The 23,486-nt window shown below is 36.3% G+C and overlaps 1 protein-coding gene across 1 annotated transcript in view; it reads left to right on the forward strand.

Moving 5' to 3' along the window:
- Positions 1-23,486, forward strand: part of LOC138389362 (protein argonaute-3) — a 106,372-nt gene that overhangs the window by 10,500 nt on the left and 72,386 nt on the right. Inside the window, exons 2-3 of the mRNA XM_069477667.1 lie at positions 2,505-2,676; positions 22,637-22,757. Of these exons, the coding sequence (XP_069333768.1) occupies positions 2,531-2,676; positions 22,637-22,757 (267 nt within the window). The 5' untranslated portion in view covers positions 2,505-2,530. The remainder of the gene's footprint in view (positions 1-2,504; positions 2,677-22,636; positions 22,758-23,486) is intronic.

The raw sequence follows: 23,486 nt of genomic DNA on the forward strand, positions 1-23,486 counted from the left end.
AGAATTTCTGCAGTATTACCTGTCTCAGACTAGGAAAGCAGGAAAGAGTATGCCCTCAGAAGAGATTTTAAAAAAATATATGAAAGCAAAATTTAAAAACAAATGATTCAGACAGCATTTTAATGTACTTTCATCCACGCTGCTTGAAAAGTTGTTGTTAACCTAATTTTTATTCCTGATATAAACTCATGCTTTTGATACATTGCTGGTTTTAATTTAACATTTTGTTAGGAATTTTGTATGTATGTTCATGAATAAGTTTAGCCTATAATTTTCCTTTTTCATAATAAAATTTCATAATAAAAATTAGGTTTTAGTATCAGAGTTTTTCTGGTATCATAAATTGAATTGGGGTATGTTTACTTTTTTCCTGTTTTCTGGTAGAATTTACATAACATTGGTGTTATTTTTTCCTTAAATGTTTGGTATAATTTTCTAGTGAAACCATCTGGATCTGTAATCTTTGTGTGTGTGGAAATATTTTTTTTTTTTTTGAGACAGAGTCTCACTCTGTTGCCCAGGCTAGAGTGAGTGCCGTGGCGTCAGCCTAGCTCACAGCAACCTCAAACTCCTGAGCTCAAGGGATCCTCCTGTCTCAGCCTCCCGAGTAGCTGGGACTACAGGCATGCACCACCATGCCCGGCTAATTTTTTCTATATATATTTTTAGCTGTCCATATAATTTCTTTCTATTTTTAGTAGAGATGGGGTCTTGCTCTTGCTCAGGCTGGTCTCGAACTCCTGAGCTCAAACGATCCGCCCACCTCGGCCTCCCAGAGTGCTAGGATTACAGGCGTGAGCCACCGCGCCCGGCCTGGAAATATTTTTAATTGTGAATTTCATTCAGATAGTTACAGGATTTTTCAGATTTAAGTTGTAATTTTTAGTTTATTCAGATAATAGTTATTAGTCTATTAACTTATTGTTTGAATAAGTTATTTGAATAAGTTATAACTTACTGTTTGAATAATTTGTTTGATTAACAAAGCTACAACATTTTGAGCTTTAGAAATGTAATGTTGGACATCACTTAGGTTTTTTAAAAAATCATGGTAAAATACACATACCACTGAATTTATCATCTTAACTGTTTTTAGGTGTACAGTTCAGTAGTGTTTAGTACATTTTCATTGTTGTGCAACCTGTCTACAGAACTCTTTTCATCTTGCAAAACTAAAACAATACCCATTAATCAAATCCCCATTAACTCATGCTCCAGCCCCTGGCAACTTCTATTTTGTGTTTCTTATGAAATTGAGTACTGTAGGTACCGTATGTAAGTAGAATAATACAGTGTTTGTCTTTTTATGACTGGTTTATGTCAATATAATGTCCGTAAGATTTGTCCATATTGTAGCATGTGTCAGAGTTTCCTTTTCAAGGCTGAATAATATTGCAGTGTGTGTGTGTGTGTGTGTGTGTGTGTGTGTATGTATGTATACAGACACACAACATTTTGTTTATCCGTTCATCCATCAATGGATACTTAGGTTGCTTACACCTTTTTGTTGTGTCTAATGCTGCCATGAATGTGGGTGGACAAATATCTCTTTGTTCAATTCTTTCTGTTTTCAATTCTTTTGAATCTATACATAAATGTAGACTTGCTAGATTATATGGTAAATTCTATTTTTAATTTTTTGAGGAACTACCATACTGTTTTCCAGAGTGGTTGTACCATTTTATATTTCCACCAACAGAAGACTTTTCAGATTTTATATACAATACTTTTTTCCTTTTTTTTTTTTTTTGGAGATGGAGTCTTGCTATTATGTTACCCAGACAGGTTTTGAACTCCTGGGCTCAAGCAATCCTCCCACCTCAGCCTCCCAAGTAGCTGGGATTAGAGGTGCACCACTGCGCTTGGCTTTATAGCATTTTTGTGTGTCAGTAAGTTGTTTTCTCTAAGAATTTTTCTGTTTCATCAAACTGTCAAATTTTTTGGCACAGTGTTTGTAATGTCTTCAGTATCTGTAGTGATATCAATTTTTTTACTTTTGATATTGGTTGTGTAAGCCCTTTTCCTCCTTTAAAAAAAAAAAATCAATGTTGCCTGGAATTTATCGATTTTATGTATCTTTTCAAATAATCAATTTGTGCTTTGTTGATCCTGTTTATTATTTATTGCTTTTTGTTTTGTTAATATTTGCCCTTTATTTTCTCCTTCTGCTTTCCTTAAGTTTACATTGCTGTTGGTCTCATACTCTTTGGGTCTGACTTGTGTTTGCACGTGCTCACCTGAGTTTGAGTGATTGTTCTCCCATCTTGCTACCCCTTCCAGAACAGTTTTTCAGAGGCATACAGTTTTTTATTTTTAATGAGAGGAAACTGGGGAGAAGGAAGTTGAAATGTTAGGATGATGTCATCTTTCAGCACTAGGCTTTACCCATTATCAGCATGGGTAACATACTCTGGTTGACAATTCTGACATACTCTGGTTAACAAGATTTTCAAATGTAGCGTGTAACAGTGTGACTTTTTTTTTTTTTTTCCTTTCCATGGCAGGACCTGTTGGGGCCCAGCCCCTACTCATGGTGCCCAGAAGACCTGGCTATGGCACCATGGGCAAACCCATTAAACTGCTGGCTAACTGTTTTCAAGTTGAAATCCCAAAGATTGATGTCTACCTCTATGAGGTAGATATTAAACCAGACAAGTGTCCTAGGAGAGTGAACAGGTAAGAATCATGAAACTGTGGAGATCTGCTATTTGTCTTTGCCTTAGTAATTTTATGTTTATCTTGTATGTCTAAATAACAGTGATAATATGTAACAGTTTGACAAAAACACATGATAATTTATTTTGAAATTGATTATATTTCAGAGGTGCAATAGTGGGAAAGGTCTGCAAACCTTGAAATTATTCCATTATAATGTGAGCTGACATGTATTCCCTGTGTTAGTAGAAAAGGTCCAAGTCATTTTTACATGCTCTTGAAATCAGGCCATATATTCCAAGCACATCTTTTTCCTTACTGTTAGGTAATACTTGGTTTGTGCTTTCTTTTTTCTCCCCACCCCACCTTACCACTTTTGTAATGTACCCTTTAGGATGATGGTGGCGACGGTAGCAGTGGTGGGTAGAAATGGTGGTTTCATGCTTTCTCTTCTGTCCTCAATTTTTGACTGTTCCTTACTCTTAGAATAGGAATAAGTACATATGGTATATAAAGATTTATCAGTCTGCTTTCAATAAGCTCCTTCTCCTCTCCCCCAAATACCATACATATTCCTAGTTGTGGTTTAGATAATACAGAGAATATAAAAGGAATTTATGATGTGGTATATATCACATCTATTCTGATTTTTTTTTTTTAAAAGAAAGACAAACATTTAGAAAACAATATACTATTTAATTTAGCATTTTGGTTTGTACTATCCCAGCCTTTCCTTATTCAATAAGTGTTGATAAGAGTCTTCATTTAAGACATAGATGGTTCTTGTTGTCAAGAAATTTATAATTTGGGCCGGGCGTGGTGGCTCACGCCTATAATCCTACCACTCTGGGATTCCGAGGCAGGCGGATCGTTTGAGCTCGGGAGTTTGAGACCAGCCTGAGCAAGAGCGAGACCCCGTCTCTACTAAAAATAGAAAGAAATTATTTGGACAACTAAAAATATATATAGAAAAATTAGCCAGGCACGGTGGCACATGTCTGTAGTCCCAGCTACTCGGGAGGCTGAGGCAAGAGGATCGCTTGAGCCCAGGAGGTTGAGGTTACTGTGAGCTAGGCTGACACCACGGCACTCTAGCCCAGGCAACAGAGTGAGACTCTGTCTCAAAAAAAAAAAAAAAAAAAAAAGAAAGAAATTGTAATTTGGTAGAGGAGATAAGACATGTAAGAAATATGAAAGTCTGATATCTTTTTCTTTGGCTTGTCATCCTAATTATTAGTATTTCTGTTATACCTGAAAGTGAATGAGCACTGAGAGACTTTGTGTAACGTGTTAAAAACAACAATACCTATATATGAATAGTATATTAAATAATTAACATGTAATGCAGAGTTCTTTGTGAGGTCAAGAAGGGTTGTGGAGTGTTACAGTTGGAAGGAACCTCTTAAGAAGTCAGCTAATCCAATACCCTTTTTTTAAATAGCTGAAATCCAGATAGGTTAAGGGACTTACTCAAGAACACATGTTTCAGGTAGCAAAGGTGAAACCAGAACTCCAGAATCTTGACTTGGTAGTCATTAGGAAATATTTTGTAAAAGAAGAAAAAAAGGAATTCAGTTAATCTAAAACAATTGGTAGAATTTTGGTTAGCTGTAGTAATAAAGAACACCTTTTTTTTTTTAGGGAGGGGCAGCAGTAACAAAAGTAGAATGGTTGAGAAGAATCAGATATATTGAGCCTAAGCCAGTCTTAAGTTCTAGTCAGGTACTAACTTAAGCTACTATCTATGAGTAGATGAAGTAGATGACTCCTAATGTTGCTGTAGCTCTTTTCTGAACTTCAGACTGACACCTGAATGCCCATAAACTGCTTCAATCACAAGTCAGAACAACTCTTTCAATCCCCATCCCCACACTTTGCTCATACTACTGTATTCTTTTTCTTTACCTAAACTCCCAAGCTAGACCTTCCATTTCCTTTTCCTCCTTTTGATTGTCAGGTACTATCACTTTCCATCCACACCGCAACCACCTTGGCTTTACATCCTTATTTCTTATCCAGACTATTGTAATGATCTTCTAATTGGTCTCCCCTAACATCTGTTTCTCTCCATTCTAGTTAATTATCCTCACTAATGGCATAGTTTTCTTTCTAAACAAGAAATCTGTTTATGTCACTCCCCTGCTTTAAAAATTTAATAAGCTCCCCACGGCCTACAGAATAACACCCCAAATTTAGTATAGCATACCCTTCTTAGTTTCGCTGTAGCCAATATCCTTTTACATATTCTGTGACTCCTACCTGGATTACCCTTTCTGCCCTTGTCTACCTGACAAACTCCTATTATTTCTCAAGACAAACTTTTTGAACTGCACAGTCAGGTGATAGTTTGTTCTTCTATGACCTTGTAGTTCTTGGTGTACCCTTCTGTTATGGTGGTTTTGTTTTTGTTTTTGTTTTTTTAGAGACAGAGTCTCACTCTGTGACCGAGGCTGAACCAGAGTGCAATAGCATGATCATAGCTCACTGTAACCCCCAACTCCTGGGCTCAGGTGATCCTCCCACCTCAGCCTCCTGGGTAGCTGCACTACAGGCATGTGCCATGCCTGGCTAATTTTTTTCTTTTTTGTAGAAATGAGGTCTTGTGTGTTGCCCAGGCTGGTCTTGAGCTCCTGGCCTCAAGTAATCCTCCTGACTGGGCCTACCAAAGTGCTAGGATTACAGGTGTGAGCAGTGGGTCTGGCCCCGTTATGGTATTTTTAGTACATTGTGGTTTTTTGTTGTTCCTCCCTTTCCCCAGTATAACCGTTTTGTAAAAAATAATGTTCTTTATCATCATCATTTTTGTAGCACTGATCTTAGCTCAATGATTGGCAAATAATTTCAATAGAATGAATGAAATGCTTATGAAAATAAAATGGGCTGAGTGTGATGGTGGGGGAAAACGAAGAGAACTGGATATTATAGAGGATTATGTTTACCTGGATGTGGATTTTCAATGCCCTGCTCTTATCACCTATGATCTGTCTTGGTCTCCCTCCGCACTCCTTTGTGTCTTTCTTTGTGTTAGCCATCATCCATTTACAGCAACTTAACTGACTCATGCTACACTCTGATTCACATTCCCTTTTTCTTGTTTTTCAAAACTGGGTTTTCAATGTGTAAATTTGAATGAAGGATAATCCTGACCCTTCTGGTAGATGTTTGCATTTTAAAAAGGCATGTATTAGCCAAGTGCAGTGGCATGCACCTGTAGTCCCAGCTACTGGGGGGAGGGGAGGCTGAAGGAAGAGGATTGCTTGAGTCCAGGAGTTCTGGGCTGTAGTACATGATCACACCTGTGAATGGCCACTGCACTCCTGCCTGGGCAACATAATAAGACTCCATCTCTAAGTAAATAAATAGACATTTATTAATTAGTAAATCTCTTAACCGCTAGAACGTCTAAGGCAGATATTTTGAAGCTAGATTCCCTATTCAGCTTGCCCTCTTTTGCTTACCCTGCTCAAAAGAATCACTTTTACACTTAGCAGTATATAGTGGAGAATTATTATAGTATTGAATAGGAGAATTATATGTTGACAATGTTAGGAAAACAAAGTCATTTGAACACAAAAATGGGTTGGAATTGAAGGAATAGTGGAGAATTGAGAATTGGGGCTTGAGGGATGTCAATTGAGAGGCTTTTTTTAGTATTCCAGATGAGTTTTGAGGAACTGATGCAGTAGCAGTAATACTAGGTAAAAAGAACAGAATTGTTTATTAGATTTGTTCTTTCTCCTACCTGATTGTTTTATTTTTGGTGTGGGGTGGGGGGAATAAAGAAGAATTTGTATACTATATATGTGTTTATGAAGTTGTATAGAGTTTCATATGTAGATGCTCAATATATTGATTACTTTTGGGAGAAAAATATATGTAATAAATTAGTCTGGTACCTTTTGGCTTTAGCTTATCCTTTTGACATCCCTAATTACATTTCATCTTTAGGTTGTTTTGTCTTGTTATATTATTCGCCAGTATAAATAATTTAGATCTGTAATTTAGATGTTTCCAAATGGAAAATTTTTATCATATACCTTTTATTTGAGTTTTGATAGGAACTATAGGTCCTCTTTGGTATTCTAAAAATGGCATTAATCAACTTTATACTTTGTTAATAATATTGCCTTGATTTAGTGTCATGACAACATCTGTAAAACTTATTTCCTTTATTTTGTTCAACAGACTTCTTTTGTCTTCAGTTTTTACAATATTACTACATGACTAGTCAGTTAAAATTGTTAGTGGCTTTCTGGAATTGGTGATTCAGTCCTTACACTTCAACAACTGGAATTCTAGAAATTAGAAGGAAATAGAAAGAACTTAATAATTCCTTTTCAATATTAGCAAAACAGTTAAGGGCCAAAATGCAGCAGTTCAGTTATATCTAATTTAACTTTTCTAAAATGGTTAAAACTATAACATATTTTTTTTCTTATTAATGTAAAGATTTTTATTGTTACCTTCTATAAAGTTATAGTGATTCTCTTTTAAAGTGACTTGTTTTTAATGCTTAAATCAATGCATATGAGGTTTTTCTTGTCCATACGCCACATGAACAAATACTTGGCACTAAAGAATTAATCATAATAGTAGAATGATATATTGTAGCCAAACAAGTTTCCACTTTAGTCAGAGGAGTTTTCTTAGAGAAAAATAGCCAGGAAATGCTTATGAATCATTTTGTGAGTCAGTTTCTCTACAATGTTGTTCTTTAGGTTTTCCTTCTGGTCTTTTTTTTTTTTGTCCTTTTCCTCTCCCCCTTTTTTTGTGGGAAGGTGGGTTCTTTCCTTTCTTTTTTTTACTATTAAATGATTTTGATTCAAAATAATCTTTAGTGAAAGAGCATGTTTGTTAAGCAGACTTCCAATGGTACTAGCTTTTTTTAAATAAGTGCATAGCCTCCATAACTAAAAACCAAATATTTTTTGAAATATTATGACCTAGAATATAAATTCTATAACTTGAGGTTTTATGCTAGTTTGTCCAACTACTAAATATACATGAGGATAAACCTTGAATAGACTGTCATGTATTTATTCAAAACTATTAAATAGTGGAATAGATACATGTGAAAAGTTGTATATGCAACTTGATTATAACTGCAAGATCTATTTTAAACATTTAAAATTTGAAGGAATTGAAATAGTTGGTAGTAGATTGTAGTTGAATTTTTTTGGTTCAGTTTTCTTTTACAAATTAAACATTACTTTTTCATTGTACCATTATTACTGTTACTATTCTATTACAGTTAATTACATAATGCTACCAAATGTTTGTGCATATAGCATATGAATGTGATATAATACTGATAATTGAATTTTAGAAGGAAAAAGTAGATCTACATTGATACATTGTGGCATTTTAAATCACCATTCCCCAACTTTTTTGGCACCAGGGACCGGTTTCATGGAAGATAATTTTTCTTTTTTTTTTTTTTGAGACAGAGTTTCGCTCTGTTGCCCGGGCTAGAGTGAGTGCCGTGGCGTCAGCCTAGCTCACAGCAACCTCAAACTCCTGGGCTTAAGCGATCCTACTGCCTCAGCCTCCCGAGTAGCTGGGACTACAGGCATGCACCACCATGCCCGGCTAATTTTTTCTATATATATTTTTAGCTGTCCATATAATTTCTTTCTATTTTTAGTAGAGATGGGGTCTTGCTCTTGCTCAGGCTGGTCTCGAACTCCTGAGCTCAAACGATCCGCCCACCTCGGCCTCCCAGATGGAAGATAATTTTTCTACAGATTGGGGGTGGACACGGTTGGTTTCGGGATGATTCAAGTGCATTACATTTATTGTACATTTAATTTCTGTTATTATTACATTGTAATATATAATGAAATAATTATACAACTCACCATAATGCAGAATCAGTGGGAGCCCTGAGCTTATTTTCCTGCATCTAGATGGTCCCATCTGGGGGTGATGGGAAACAATGACTGATCTGACAGGAGGTGGAGCTCGGGCCATGGTGCAAGTGATGGAGAGCAGCTGTAAATGAAGATGAAGCTTTGTGCACTCTCACCTGCTTACCTCCTGCTGTGCAGCCCAGTTCCTAAAAGGCCATAGACCAGTAACGGTTCGTGGCCTGGGGGGGTGGGGGACTGCAGTTTTAAGTGGAAATCTCAGAACAGCAGTGTTTTAAGGAACTCTTCTTCTGCTTTTGTTAGGAATATCATTGGCATAGTATTATAGTATACTATATACTATGTAGTATACAGTATATATGGACCATATGCTAAGAGAGGGGCATACTTTTGTTAAAATAACAACTTTATTGATACATAATTTACATACTATATAATTCATTTAAAATGTACAAATTAATGGTTTTTAGTACATTCACAGAGATTATGTACAGCCATCACCACAATCTGTTAATAATTTTAGAACATTTCATCTTCCCATAAAGAAACTCCATATTCATTAGCAGTCACTACCATTGCCTCACTTACCACAGCTCCTGCCAGCCACTAACATACTTACTTCCTGTATGGATTTGCCTATTCTGGACATTTCATGAAAGTGGAATCATACACTGTGTGGCTTTTTGTGACTGACTTGTTTCTCTTTGCATAATGTTTTCAAGGTTCATTCATGTCGTAGCATGTATCACTGTATAACCATGTGCTGCATAATGATGTTTCAGTCAGTGACAGACCACATATGGTGGTCCCCTAAGATTTTAATACTTATTGTTACTGTAACTTTTCTGTGTTTAGATACATAAATACTTACCTTTGTGTTACAGTTGCCTACAGTATTCAGTACAGTAACATGCTGTACAGGTTCATAGTCTTTAAGAAATAGGCTACATACCATATAGCTTAAGTGTGAGGTAGACTATACCATCAAAGTTTGTCTAAGTACGCTCTGTGTTGTTTGCACAACAACGAAATCACTTAACACATTTCCCAGAACATATCCCCATTGTTAAGCAATGCATAATTGTACATCATTCCTTTTTATTGCTGGAAAATATTCTAGTGTGTGGATATAATACATTTTTTTATCCACTGATCAGTTGATGGACATTTGGGTTGTTTCCACTTTTTGGCTACTATAATGCTACTGTAAGCATTTATGTACAGGATTTTTGTAAGAACATACATTTTCATTTATCTTGGGTATATACTTAAGAGTGGAATCACATGGTAACTTTGTGTTTAACCTTTTGAGAAACTGCCAAAGTCTTTTCCAATGTGACTGTACCATTTACATTCCCAGTAGCAGTGTATGAAGATTCCAGTTCCTTCACATCCTCACCAATATTTCTTAGTGTCTTTTTTTTTTTTTTTTTAACTGTGGCCATCCTAGTGAGCATGAAGTAGTATCTCATTGTCATTTTGATTTGCATTTTCCTGATGACTGGTGATGTTGAGCATCTTTTCATATATTTATGGTCCATTTGTGTATTTTCTTTGGATAAATGTCTGTTTAGGTCCTTTGTTTATTTTTAAAATCTGTCTTTTTTGTATTTGGTATTGAGTTGTAGAAGTTCATTATATGTTCTAGATAAAGTCCCTTATCAGGTATATGATTTGCAGAATTTTTCTCTGTTTCTACATGTTGCCTCTTCACTGTCTTGATGGTATCCTTTGCAGCACAAACATTTTTAATTTTGATGATGTCAAACTTATTTTTTCTTTTGTTCCTTGTACTTTTGTTATTGTATCTATAAAAGGGTATACTTATTAAAATGATTTAAAGGACGTACCCCAGAAAACACTGCCAGTGAAAATCAAATGGCGTAGTTTTTTTCTAATTTTTTTTTTTTTTTTTTTGAGACAGAGTCTCACTCTGTTGCCCAGGCTAGAGTGAGTGCCGTGGCGTCAGCCTAGCTCACAGCAACCTCAAACTCCTGAGCTCAAGCGATCCTCCTGTCTCAGCCTCCCGAGTAGCTGGGACTACAGGCATGCGCCACCATGCCCGGCTAATTTTTTCTATATATATTTCTTTTTAGCTGTCCATATAATTTCTTTCTATTTTTAGTAGAGGTGGGGTCTCGCTCTTGCTCAGGCTGGTCTCGAACTCCTGAGCTCAAACGATCCGCCCACCTCGGCCTCCCAGAGTGCTAGGATTACAGGCGTGAGCCACCGCGCCCGGCCCAAATGGCGTAGTTTTGAATGTTCAAATATCTTGGGGAAACGATGCCATACAAAATATGTCAGCTAATAAACAAGTTTTGTTTTCCTTGTTAAGCACTTGAAGATAGGAAAGCTAACAAATGATAATTATTTCACATCTCAAAATTCTGTTAAGGTAGCATCTAGATAAAGTGCTTGGTAGAAATTAGCCTTTTGGCTAATATTCCTATAGTATATTAGAAATTCAATGATATTTTTATAAATAAACATGTGTAAGCAGGAGGGACTGGTAAATAGGTATTATTACCAATATCTATCCATTTGTGTAGATTTTTTTTTTTTTTTTTTTTGAAACAGGGTGTCGCTTTGTTGCCCGGGCTAGAGTGAGTGCCGTGGCGTCAGCCTAGCTCACTGCAACCTCAAACTCCTGGGCTTAAGCGATCCTCCTGCCTCAGCCTCCCGAGTAGCTGGGACTACAGGCATGCGCCACCATGCCCGGCTAATTTTTTCTATATATATTTTAGTTGGCCAGATAATTTCTTTCTATTTTTTTAGTAGAGATGGGGTCTCGCTCTTGTTCTTGAACTCCTGACCTCGAGCGATCCACCCGCCTTGGCCTCCCAGAGTGTTAGGATTACAGGCGTGAGCCACCTCGCCTGGCCTCATTTGTGTAAATTTAAATTATACTAACAGCTGTATAATATTCCATTTTATGAAAGTACCATGATTTGTTTACTTTTAGTCTGCTTCAGTTTTTTTTTTCCTTAGGTTAAGTTAAACGAATTTAAAACAGTTATCTGAATTTGTCATATGGTAATGCCAAAGTAATGTGCTATTGGTACTAGATTTAAAAGATTTATGAACCCTGGCTGGAATTATAATTCTGAATCCTACAGTAACTCTTTAAAACTTAAAAATCGTTTTTGGATCTTCTCTCTGTTTTCATTTACTATTTAATTTACTTTGCCCCTGTTTAGTGTTAGACACTGTGCTAGGTTCTGGATATAACAAGGTAGATAAGACATGACCTCTTTAAAGATTTTATAATGTAATCTGTATGAAGTAACAAATTGTATGAGATGTATGTTGTGTACTGTGATGAAGAAGTAATGATTGCTGCCGTTGGGTAAGGAGGAGGATGTGGTGCATAACATACATGAGCGGAATAGTTGTTCATTAGGCAAGGGGAAAGAATAGTCCATGTAGAGAGACCATGAGCGAAGGTATGGCATGTTTGTGTAACAGAAGTAGGCCTGTGTAAATAGAAGAGCTACAGGTGAGTCTGAAAAGTGAACAGGGAAGAGATTATGAGGAATCTTATATCTGTGCTAAGGCTTGTGAATTCAGAAACAGTAGAGAGCCACTGGACATTTTTAAGTGAATGAGGAACATCTGTATTTAAAACTGTAAGTGATTACAGTGTGGAGAATGAATTAAAAGAAAGACTGGGGCCGGGCGCAGTGGCTCACGCCTGTAATCCTAGCACTCTGGGAGGCCGAGGCAGGTGGATCGCTTGAGGTCAGGAGTTCGAGACCAGCCTGAGCAAGAGTGAGACCCCATCTCTACTAAAAATAGAAAGAAATTATATGGCCAACTAAAAATCTATATAGAAAAAAAATTAGCCAGGCATGGTGGCGCATGCCTGTAGTCCCAGCTACTTGGGAGGCTGAGGCAGTAGGATCGCTTAAGCTGAGGAGTCTTAGGTTGCAGTGAGCTAGGCTGACGCCACGGCACTCACTCTAGCCTGGGCAACAAAGCGAGACTCTGTCTCAAAAAAAAAAAAAAAGAAAAGAAAAGAAAGACTGGAGTCCTGGAGAGTATTTGGAAGGCTATTGTAGTAGTCTAGAGCAGTGGTCTTCAAACCATTGATCATACGTTCCCATTAATTAAAATATATTTGACCATGTGCACAAGAATAAATAGATAAATATATATGTGCACACATTTTTTAAATTGTTATTTATAGACATGTACTACTGTCTGATAAGTCTATTACATTATCTAATTATAATAATGTCTAACATATTACATAACTAGAAAAATTAAAGGTGAGAAAAAAATTTTGAAATTCAAATCAGCAAGAAAAAACAAACAACCCCATTAAAATAGTGAGCCAAAAACCATGAAGATAGACAAATGGCCAACAAACATTTGACGAAATGCTCAACATCACTAATCATCATGGAAATGCAAATTAAAACCACAATGAGATATCACATTACCCCTCTCAGAGTGGACATTAGTAAAAAGTCAAAGTCAAAAAATAATAGATGCTGGTGTGTATGCAGAGAGAAAGGAACGCTTATACACTGTTGGTGGGACTGCAAATTAGTACAACCTCTATGGAAAACGGTATGGAGATCCCTCAAAGAAATAAATGTAAACTTACCATTTGACCCAGCAATCCCACTACTGGATACCTACCCAAAGGAAAGGAAGTCATTTTATCAAAAAGACAACTGCACTCAAATGTTTATTGCAGCACAATTCATAATTGCAAAGATGTGGAATCAACCTAAGTCCCCATCAATTCATGAGTGGATTAAGAAAATGTGGTACACACACACACACACACACCATGGAGTACTACTCAGCCATAAAAAGGAATGAAATAATGTCTTTTGCAGCAACTTAGATGGAACTGGAGAGCATTATCCTAAGTGAAGTATCTCAGGAATACAAAAACAAATACCACATGTACTCCCTAATAACTGGGAGCTAATTGATGGGCACACATGGGCACAAAGAGATGTAAAGGTCATTGGAAATCAAGAAGCGGGAAGGTGGGAGGAGGAGAAGGGGTAAAAACTTACCTATCAGGTATAATGAACAGTATTTGGGTGATGGGCACACTAAAAGCCCTGACTTGTGCATTATAAAAGGTATCCATGTAACAAAAACATTTGTACTTCCTTAATATTTTGAAGTAATATGTATATATGTAACCTGATTGAATGTGTCACATACTTGAACTACATACAGTAAGTTGCAGCATGCTGAAAACAAATGAATGAGAGCTCCACTGTTAACTCTTATGTGTTGCAGAACTTCCATTATTCTCCCAGGATTCCTGGTGTAGCATGTGTTGCACCTGACCATCTGGCATGGACTAAGTGAAGGCACCAGTGTCAATCCAAATTCATGTATATTAGCAAATTTTAATTTCTAATTGTTAGATGAAAATTAGACATAAATACTTCCAATTTTTTTTTTTTCTCATACTCCAGCGTACTCCCTGGCACCTCTAGTGCATATTTTTCTGGATTTGAAGTAATGTGTTCTAAGGTACAGTGGTGACAGTGGTAATGAAGGAAGGGCATAGATGTAATATTTAGGAAAAAGAATGAACACTTTAGATGTGTAGGGAAAGGAAAGCTGTAAGAATGGTTTGGTAGTTCCTGTATTGTGCGATGGTTATGGCTTTAACAGAAATACAGATTTTTGAAAGGACCAGGTTTTTATATTCTGTCTTGGGTATTTAGAGGTTGAATTGCATAAGAAACGTCAGAATGGAGAAATTCAATAGATTATTGGAAGTAAATGCCTAGAGCTCAGAAGATAAGTCAAAAAGGAGATTAAGATTTGCTACTTGTCAGCGTGTAGGTGATAGTTAAAAGCTGGGAAAGTGTAGACTCAAGAGAACTGAGAATAGATCTTTGGGATACTATTATTAATATTTCAGGGCCGGGCGCGGTGGCTCACGCCTGTAATCCTAGCTCTCTGGGAGGCCGAGGTGGGCGGATCGTTTGAGCTCAGGAGTTCGAGACCAGCCTGAGCAAGAGCGAGACCCCATCTCTACTAAAAATAGAAAAGAATTATATGGACAGCTAAAAATATATATAGAAAAAATTAGCCGGGCATGGTGGCGCATGCCTGTAGTCCCAGCTACTCAGGAGGCTGAGACAGGAGGATCGCTTGAGCTCAGGAGTTTGAGGTTGCTGTGAGCTAGGCTGACGCCACGGCACTCACTCTAGCCTGGGTAACAGAGTGAGACTCTGTCTCAAAAAAAAAAAAAAAAAAAAAAATATTTCAGGTTTGCCAGCGAAGACACATAGACATTGGAAAGGCAGGAGGACCAGGACAAGGTGGAAGCTATTTCAGAGAAGGCAAGGCAGTGATCATGATTTTTAAGGAACAAGGATTGATCACAGTGGCAAATGCTGAAAGAAGCCAGAAATGTAAAAGCTAAAAAAGACACTTCTGAGAGAGAAATATTCTAGAGGAGAGTTGTTAGTGTAAGCCAGATAGAGTTGAAAATTCTTTCTCAATCTCAAGTAATCTGTCAGTTATTGTTGAATATTGGTGTAGTTACACAAGATTATAAAAGGGTTCACACTCCTGTGAAATTTACAATCTAATTGGAAAAAAAAGAACTCACATGTGAAATTACTACAAAGATAGTTTATAGTAAAATGCTCTGGTATGCTATGGATTTTATATTATAAAGTATTAAAAATTTAATTTAAAGTACAGTCCCTTCTCTATTTACATAACTTTATCTTCATACAAGAATGTTCACTGGCTACTTTCTTGCTACTTACCACAGAGTTATGAAGATAAATTAGAGATTGGGGCCGGGCACAGTGGCTCACGTTTGTAATTCTAGCACTCTGGGAGGCCAAGGCAGGAGGATCGCTTGAGGTCAGAAGTTCGAGACCAGCCTGAGCAAGAGCAAGACCCTGTCTGTACTAAAAATAGAAAGAAATTAGCTGGACAACTAAAAATATATAGAAAAAAATTAGCCTGACATGGTGGCACATGCCTGTAGTCCCAGCTACTCAGGAGGCTGAGGCAGAAGGATCGCTTAAGCCCGGGAGTTAGAGGTTGCTGTGAGCTAGGCTGACACTTCGCCACTCTAGCCTGGGCAACAGAGGGAGACTCTGTCTCAAAAAAAAAAAAATTAGAGATTGGAAGGAGACAAGGAGAAACTGCCAGCTGTTTCAGTTGTGTTTTATAAACCTCTGGATGATTGTGGCATTTTGATATACCTTAGCAGTCTTCCTTCTTTTCTGTCTATACAGTAGTGATAGATTAATGTATTGTAGCAGTAGATACTAAATTAATGTGAATAGATCTGGGGGGAAAATATTCTTTCACGTCATCTTTCATAGACCAGAATAATGTTTCCCATTCTACCTTTTGGGAGCAGAGAATTAAGAGGTACCTAAAAATGAGATGAAGGTGGATATCTATGAGCCCTGTAGTAACAATTAACAGAAAAATAATTTCTTCTCTTTTTTACATTACAGTTTCCCTCTCCTACCATTTTTCTGCTGTATGATTCAGGTGGTAAAATGGTACTTACTGAAATTACTATTAAATTTTACTTTACAGTCTGTGCACCAGAGAATGATGGAGTCAAAAGACTTGGTACCAGAATGTAGGAAATGGTGGTTGAAGTAAGAGTGGTAAGGTAGGCTGTAGCCCTTTAGAAGACCTAACGTACTCAGGTAGGTTCCATTTTTGGAGTAATTTGCCAGTTATTCTTAAGGATTTTAAAATTTCAGCTTGAGGTTCTAAAAAAAGCATCATATAATTCTGCAGGAATTGTTCCCTCCCCAGACTAAAGTTATTAGTGAAAGGAAGGCACTAAAGATTGGTTAGAAGTTTCTGGCTGGGCACAGCGGCTCACACCTGTAATCCTAGCACTCTGGGAGGCTGAGGCAGGAGGATTGCTTGAGGCCAGGAGTTTGAGGTTGCTGTGAGCTATGATGATGCCACTCAACTCTAGCCCGAGCAACTGAGCAAGACTCTGTCTCAAAAAAAAAAAAAAAAAAAAAGATTGATTAAAAGTTCTTATCCCCATTTACTCAGATTTTCTTTCCCAAATACTTTCCCAAGTACTATTTTATAAGTTAAAATATTTCTTGTATTTTGGTTATTGTAGTTTTACTTCTTATTGTAAGCTAAGAAACTGGCTTAACAATATACTTAAGTATTTTGCTAAAAGAAGCACATTTGAATAAAAGATAAAAAGATTCCATTCCCATCCATTATAATAAAAGAACTAGTGACCATGACTACAATCTACTGAAAACTCACTTAACTGTTTCTGTTAATTACTAGAATTCACTTTTTTGTGTGTTAATTTACTATTTTTGATGCTGATGCATTGTAGTGTATTCGTTTGATTGGAAGACTTCAGTACAATTCTTGAAGTATATTTGTGAGATAATTATGCTTAAATTTTTATATAAAAATAGTATCATACATATTTGCTTTTTCCTTCCCAGTTACTTTCAAATTAATAACCCATTTGGTTCCTGAGGCTACTATCCCACTTTTTTTAAATTTTATTTTTTATTGATATATATTCATCAGCTACACTGATATAGTGCATTGTGGTAAAATCACAGCCTTCAGTGCATCCATCACTGGAACAATGCACATTGTACCCACCCATCATCTACTCCTGTCTCACCTCCCGCCCACCCCCAGTCTCCATTTCCATCATTCCAAAGAAACTAAAGTTGAAGAGGTTGAATAACTTTCTTAACAACTTGGTGACAGAGTAGGACTAAAACTCATGTCTACTTATTTCTTCTCCAGTACTTATGTTCCACATATTCTAAATGTTTCTCAGGTTGGCAGTTTCTCAATTCAAACTTTCTTCATAATACAGTAGCACCTTTGCTGCTATAGCTAACTAGATGGCTAGCTAGATTACCATTGTAGAGATTTTTTTTCTCTACTTTTACTTGTCTGCCTGATGAAGATTCTAATGAACTACCCTTTGCCATAGTATCCTTTGAGATAAGAAAGGAGAATTTGCAGTCCCTGGATTTGTCCTTTTGTTCACTTGCACATTAAAATTTTACTAAAATTCTAAATATATCAATTAATTGCATAATATTAATGTTAAAGTGAAGAAACATGATAATAGCTGTTGGTCCTCATGAGAGCTGATTCTCTTTGTGGCATAGGTTTTGGCAATTAAAACTTAAAAGTAGTTAAGTGTTAAAATTGTCCAGTCTACTGTAGAATTCTGATACCATTTCCTTAAGGGTCTGAAGTAAATTATCAAACATCAGTATACTTATTCATAAGAATTTCTATGTCTGATGCCATGATAAAATTGACAGTGCTTCATTATTTGATATTTTTGTAATTAAATTTTACTGTCAGAGGGGATTGCAGAGATTATGAATTTCAGTCGTAGATTTATATCTTCTGTGACAGTTGGTCACACAGCTGCTCTTTGAACAGTTCTAGCAAGGATGAAATCAGGTACTTTATGAAGTAGCGTAATCCACCTTTGAATAATTCTAGCAGTTAGAAAATTTTGGAAATTTTTTTTCCAAAATCTAGCTCTGTTGTTCCAACTATTTTTTATAGTTCTATCTCCTATACAAGATAAATTGTTATTGTTGTTTTTAGAGATGAGGTCACACTATGTTGCCCAGGCTGGAGTTGAACTCCTGGCCTTAAGCAGTCCTCCCGCCTCATCCTCCCGAGTAGTTGGGACTGTAGGCGCATGCCACCATGCCCACCAGATTTTCTACTCAGTTTTTTACATGAGAGACTATCAAAATAGCCATAGACTTCTATAATTTCCTTTTAGTCTTTCCTGTTCAACTAAAATTCCTTAGTTTGATTTATTTTTACTCACATGAGTTTCAATCAGGATTGCCTTCTTCTGGCTATGTTTCAATTTTTAGGGTCTTAAATTTTTCCCCAAATTGAACAGAGTGCTCCAAAATGTGAAATGACATATGTAATATATGTGGGATAGTTGTCTGCCTTATTATCTGGATTATCTGGGGACTTAAATATATGCAGCCTTAGTTTTTTAATTTTGAGGAAGCCATGCCATACTGTTAGCTTATTTGGGGCTTGTAGTCATCTAAAGCCCCTTTCTACACGAGCAGCGGGTAAATTGAGATCCTCTAATTTGTTCTTGTTGCAGTTGAAGTTTTCAAACATAAGTGTTTAGATGTTACAGTTCTTATGCTTCCTTTTCATTTAGTTCATTGTTGTAGCTTGTAGCTTTCAACACACTAATTTGTGTTTTTAGTCATGTCTCCCTAGTATGTGTCATTTGTAGGTTTCTTAATCAACAGATATTTATTGATTATTTACTTTATGTAGGGCACTAGATATGTTGTCCTTTCCTTGTAGTATTAATAGTTTTCTAGGGTGGAAAGTTATTCCAGTGTTCAAGTGAACTTAGAAAAAGTACAGAACTTGCCCTGCCCCACTTTACAGCATAATAAAACACCCTGATAATAGTGAAAACATATGGTACTGGCACGAGAACAGACAAATAAACCACTAGGATAATATAGGGAACTCAGAGTTAGATTGATTTATATATGAGAACTTAGTAAGATAAAAATGTCATTACAAATTGACTGGTTAAGTGTAGACTGTTTAGTAGGTGGTGTAGGGAAACTGGCTTAGTTTATGGAGAAAAACAAAATTGGGCCCTTAATGTTTATAAAGAACAACCTCAGATGGATTTATGACCAAAATAATAGATAAAACTATAAAGTTATTAAAACATAATTTATCTTTCTGACTTAGTATTAGGAAAGTATTTCTTAATACCTCGACAGCATGAAACCATAAGGTGAAAAAAATGATTAATTTGATTATACAAAATTATGGATTGTAGTTCAATATGTACATGGATGTTGTTAACAGATTATCTTTTGGGAGAAGATATTTGCAATAACTAAACCTGTCAATGAATTAATATCTAGAATATATAAGCAACACCTTCAATTCGATAAGAATACTAGAACCCCAGTAGCAAAATGTGCAGAGAAAACAAACAGGGAATTCACAAAAGAGGAAACACAGATACATATTCATTAGTAATAAGATAAATCTAAATTAAAACATCCTTTTAGTTTATACCCATGAGGCTAACAAAAATTAGAAAGCAAAGCTGGAGCTTTTTTGTTCTTCTGTTATGTGAGGATACAGTGTCCCTTCCCTCTGGAGGATGCAGCAAGAAAGCACCATCCTGGACCTTTACCAGACACTGAACCTGCTAGCATCTTGAAGTTAGACTTCCCAGCCTCCAGAACTGTAAGGAAATACATTGCTGTTCTTCATACATACATACATACATACATACATAAAGGAAAGAAAGAAGGGAAGGAAGGAGGGAGGGAAGGAAAGAAAGAAAGAAAAAGGAGGGGAAGAAGGAAGGAAGGAGAGAGAGAAAAAGAAAGAGAGAGAGCAAGCAAGCACAGCTGGATAAAGCCAAATCTTGGCTGGAGATACGAAAATAGAAACTTCAAGGAACACAGATCAGTGTAGCCATTGTGGAGAGCAATTTGGCAGTTCTTCATCATTTAATTGATAAAATTCACTTTGAACTAACAATTTCTGGGTATATAACCAGAGATTAATTTTCACAGAGGTTCATAAGGGGTCATGCAAGGAGATAATTCATTGTAGCATTGATTTTGGTGGCTGACGAGGATACTCTGACTCTGCGTTGCTGGGGTAATGGATAGACAACATAGGGAATACTTCGCACCAGTCAGAAACAATGAACTAAATCACTTTGTTAAAAAAAAATTTGAGCCAGGGTCTTGCTCTGTCACCTGGGCATGATCGTAGTTCACTGAAGCCTCAAACTCCTAGGGTGAAGCCATCCTACTGCCTCCCAAGTAGCTGGAACTACAGGCACACACCACCATGCCTGGCTCTTTTTAAAAAATATTGTGTAGAGACAGGATCTCACTACTGCCCAGGCTGGTCTTGAACTCCTGGTCTCAAGTGATCCTCCTATCTCAGCCTCCCAAAGTTAGGATTGCAGGCATAAGCTGCTTCGCCTGGCCCTACGTCACTTTTAAATTGTATACAACTGAGTTTTCACAGATGAGTCTTTTAAAATAATTTTAAAAACAGTTTTTAAAAAAGAATCAATGAACTAAGTATACCACAGCAACACAAATAGAATTTTAAAATCTAATACAGAGGGTAAAGGTAGAAATACATACAAATAGAAGGATGTTCATCAAACACGTTAGAAGGAATAACTTGTTGGGAAGGGGAATGGGGATAGGAAATGGAGATGGAAGGAAAGAAGTCAGTTAGTTGAAAGAGGGGTCTTATACAGATGATGATAATGTGCCATGAATTGAGGAGTATGATTAACTCGTTTTGTACCTGAGGAATAAAAGAAGGATTTGGGGACTGACTTGGCAGTGGTGTGTAAATTGGGTTGGAGTAGAAAAAACTAAGGACATAAAAAACAAGAAAAATAATTCAGGTACTAGGACATGAGGTCTTAATGTAGGATTGCGGTAGTTGGGAATGGAAAGGTAAAGGACTGGTGTAAGAAATACTGTAGAGAGTTGGAGTGAGCAACTAATTGGGTGAAGAGATGAACCAGGTTTTGAAACTAGGTAACTGGGAAGGTGAAGATACCATTAATTAAAGAGGAGTAACAAACAGTGGATTACCAAATTAACTTGGGAGAGAGATGTTGAATTCAGCTTTAGAGTTCCATTGGAGGTCCTAGCATTTCATTGAAGTAGATTATTCACTGTTAGAACATTTATTGAGGATATACGGTATGCTGGGCATCAAAACAGGATATTTTTTGTCCCTAAGATGTTTTTGGCCCTCCTATTTTAATCTCCATCATTTTGATCCCTACATCATTAAAAGTGGTTTGAGTTGCCAGAAAATGGCAAGCTTGAGAGTACACCAGTTTACTGTTGAGTAAAAAAATGACAAAATAGTCAAAACATCCTGACAAATTAGATCTATAAAATTTTACCTGAGAAACTGAACTTGGTAGTATTGGCCACAAAAGAAAACTTAAAATGGCAGAAAATCATTGAAATTTGTTTTGAACTCACAAATGGAAGGTGAATCAAACCTTTGTTGTAAAATTTAGAGAAGAGTTGATCTTGATTTCAGTAGTTTCAGTAAAATAAAATTGAAAAAGGAGAAAAAAATAGAAACTCTGTGCCATGTAGAAAATTGCTCTGAGTATCAAGTCAGCTTGACTTTTTTTTTGTTCCTGAAAATGCTGCCCCCCTCACTTGATTGGGATAGATTTGAATCTTTTAAATTTGTTTTAAATTATACTGTGTATTACCGTATTACAGCATACTCTCATATATTTAGGTTGTATAAACAAAATAAAAGTCACCCTAAGACCCTGTCACTTCCCTCTTAATAGGTAACCACTATATCTATTTGGGACAGATATCCTTCCAGATATCTTTTTTTGGCTTTGACATATAAATGTGTACAAAAATAAATACTGATTTGTGGATATTTGGTATCATTCTGTATATAGTCTGTAATTTTTTTTAATGTATAAGCCTTGAATATCTTTCTATGTCAGTATATTGGATCAAAATATTTCCTGGGTAAAAATGGAGATTTCATAATATCTTTACTGGCTAGATACTATTGTAAGGAGGGGGGAGAACAAGGAATGCAGGTGTGTTTGCTGCTCTCAAGAAGCTCACAGTGAGTAGAAATGAAGTATATAATAATTATAATGCAATAGACTAAGTGTTCTAATACGGATACGTACTGGGTGCTATTTTAGCACAAAGGAAAAAGCATTTACTCTTTGAGAAAGAGTGGTTAACATGTTAGGGAGTGCTTAGAGATGGTGAAAGAGAGTTTGAATCAGTTTCTAAGGAGAATATTTTGCAGGTCAAATGTATCCTGGAATGATTAAGTAATTTACTGGATTCATTCTTCTCTGTCTTTTGTGAAATGCATGTCATCCTCTGCCAATAATCAGGCTTTTTGGTATCCCAAGCTATAGTTCTAAAAGCAAAATCCTTATCATGTATGAATGTCTTTTAGAATTTTGACAGCTTTGAACAGTGCCAGAAATTATTTCAGTTAATATTTTTGTATTTCATCTTGCAGAGGATTATGTGGATGTATTTTTTTCCCTTCTTTAGGGAGGTGGTTGACTCAATGGTTCAACATTTTAAAGTAACTATATTTGGAGACCGTAGACCAGTTTATGATGGAAAAAGAAGCCTTTACACAGCCAATCCACTTCCTGTGGCAACTACTGGGGTAAGGTATACATTCCTTTGTTGGAAAGCTGTACTTTTATGATGTTTCCTTTTATGTGAATTTATTAATATTTTTATTGCAATCCATATATTTGTAAGTGTGTGTAACACCATTTTTAACTTTTTATATTGAAGTGATTTCAAACTTACAGGAAAGTTGCAAGAATCATACAGGGAACTCTCATATACCCTTTACGTAGTTTTACCAGTGTTCTTAACATTTGCCACATTTGTTTTATCATTTTTTTTCTTTCTTTTGCTCTTTATTTATCTGTAGATACAGCTATACATAGAGAAACAAGTACATATTTTTTCCTGAACCATTCATAGGTAGGTTGCATACATCATGTCCCTTTAATGTTTAATACTTTAATGTATATTTCCTAAGAACCAAGATAAAAACCATAGTACAGTTATCAACTTTAGTAAATTTAACATCAATATGATACTTTTGCCAAAATCAACAATCTACATTCCAATTTTGTCAATTGTCCCAACGTTGTCCTTTAGCATTTTTTTCCCTCTGGTACAGAATCCAGTCCAGGATCATGATACAGATACCATGTCGTCTTATTCTTTTTATTCTGGAACAATTCCCCAGCTTTTTTTTCCTTTCATGACATTAACATGATTGAAGATTACAGAGAAGTTATTTCAGTCTGGGTTTGTCTGATGCTTCCCCTTGATTACATTCTGATTATGCATTTTTTGGCAAGAACATTACATAAGT

Source organism: Eulemur rufifrons, chromosome 8 (genome assembly GCF_041146395.1).
Source record: "Eulemur rufifrons isolate Redbay chromosome 8, OSU_ERuf_1, whole genome shotgun sequence".
Lineage (NCBI taxonomy): Eukaryota > Metazoa > Chordata > Mammalia > Primates > Lemuridae > Eulemur > Eulemur rufifrons.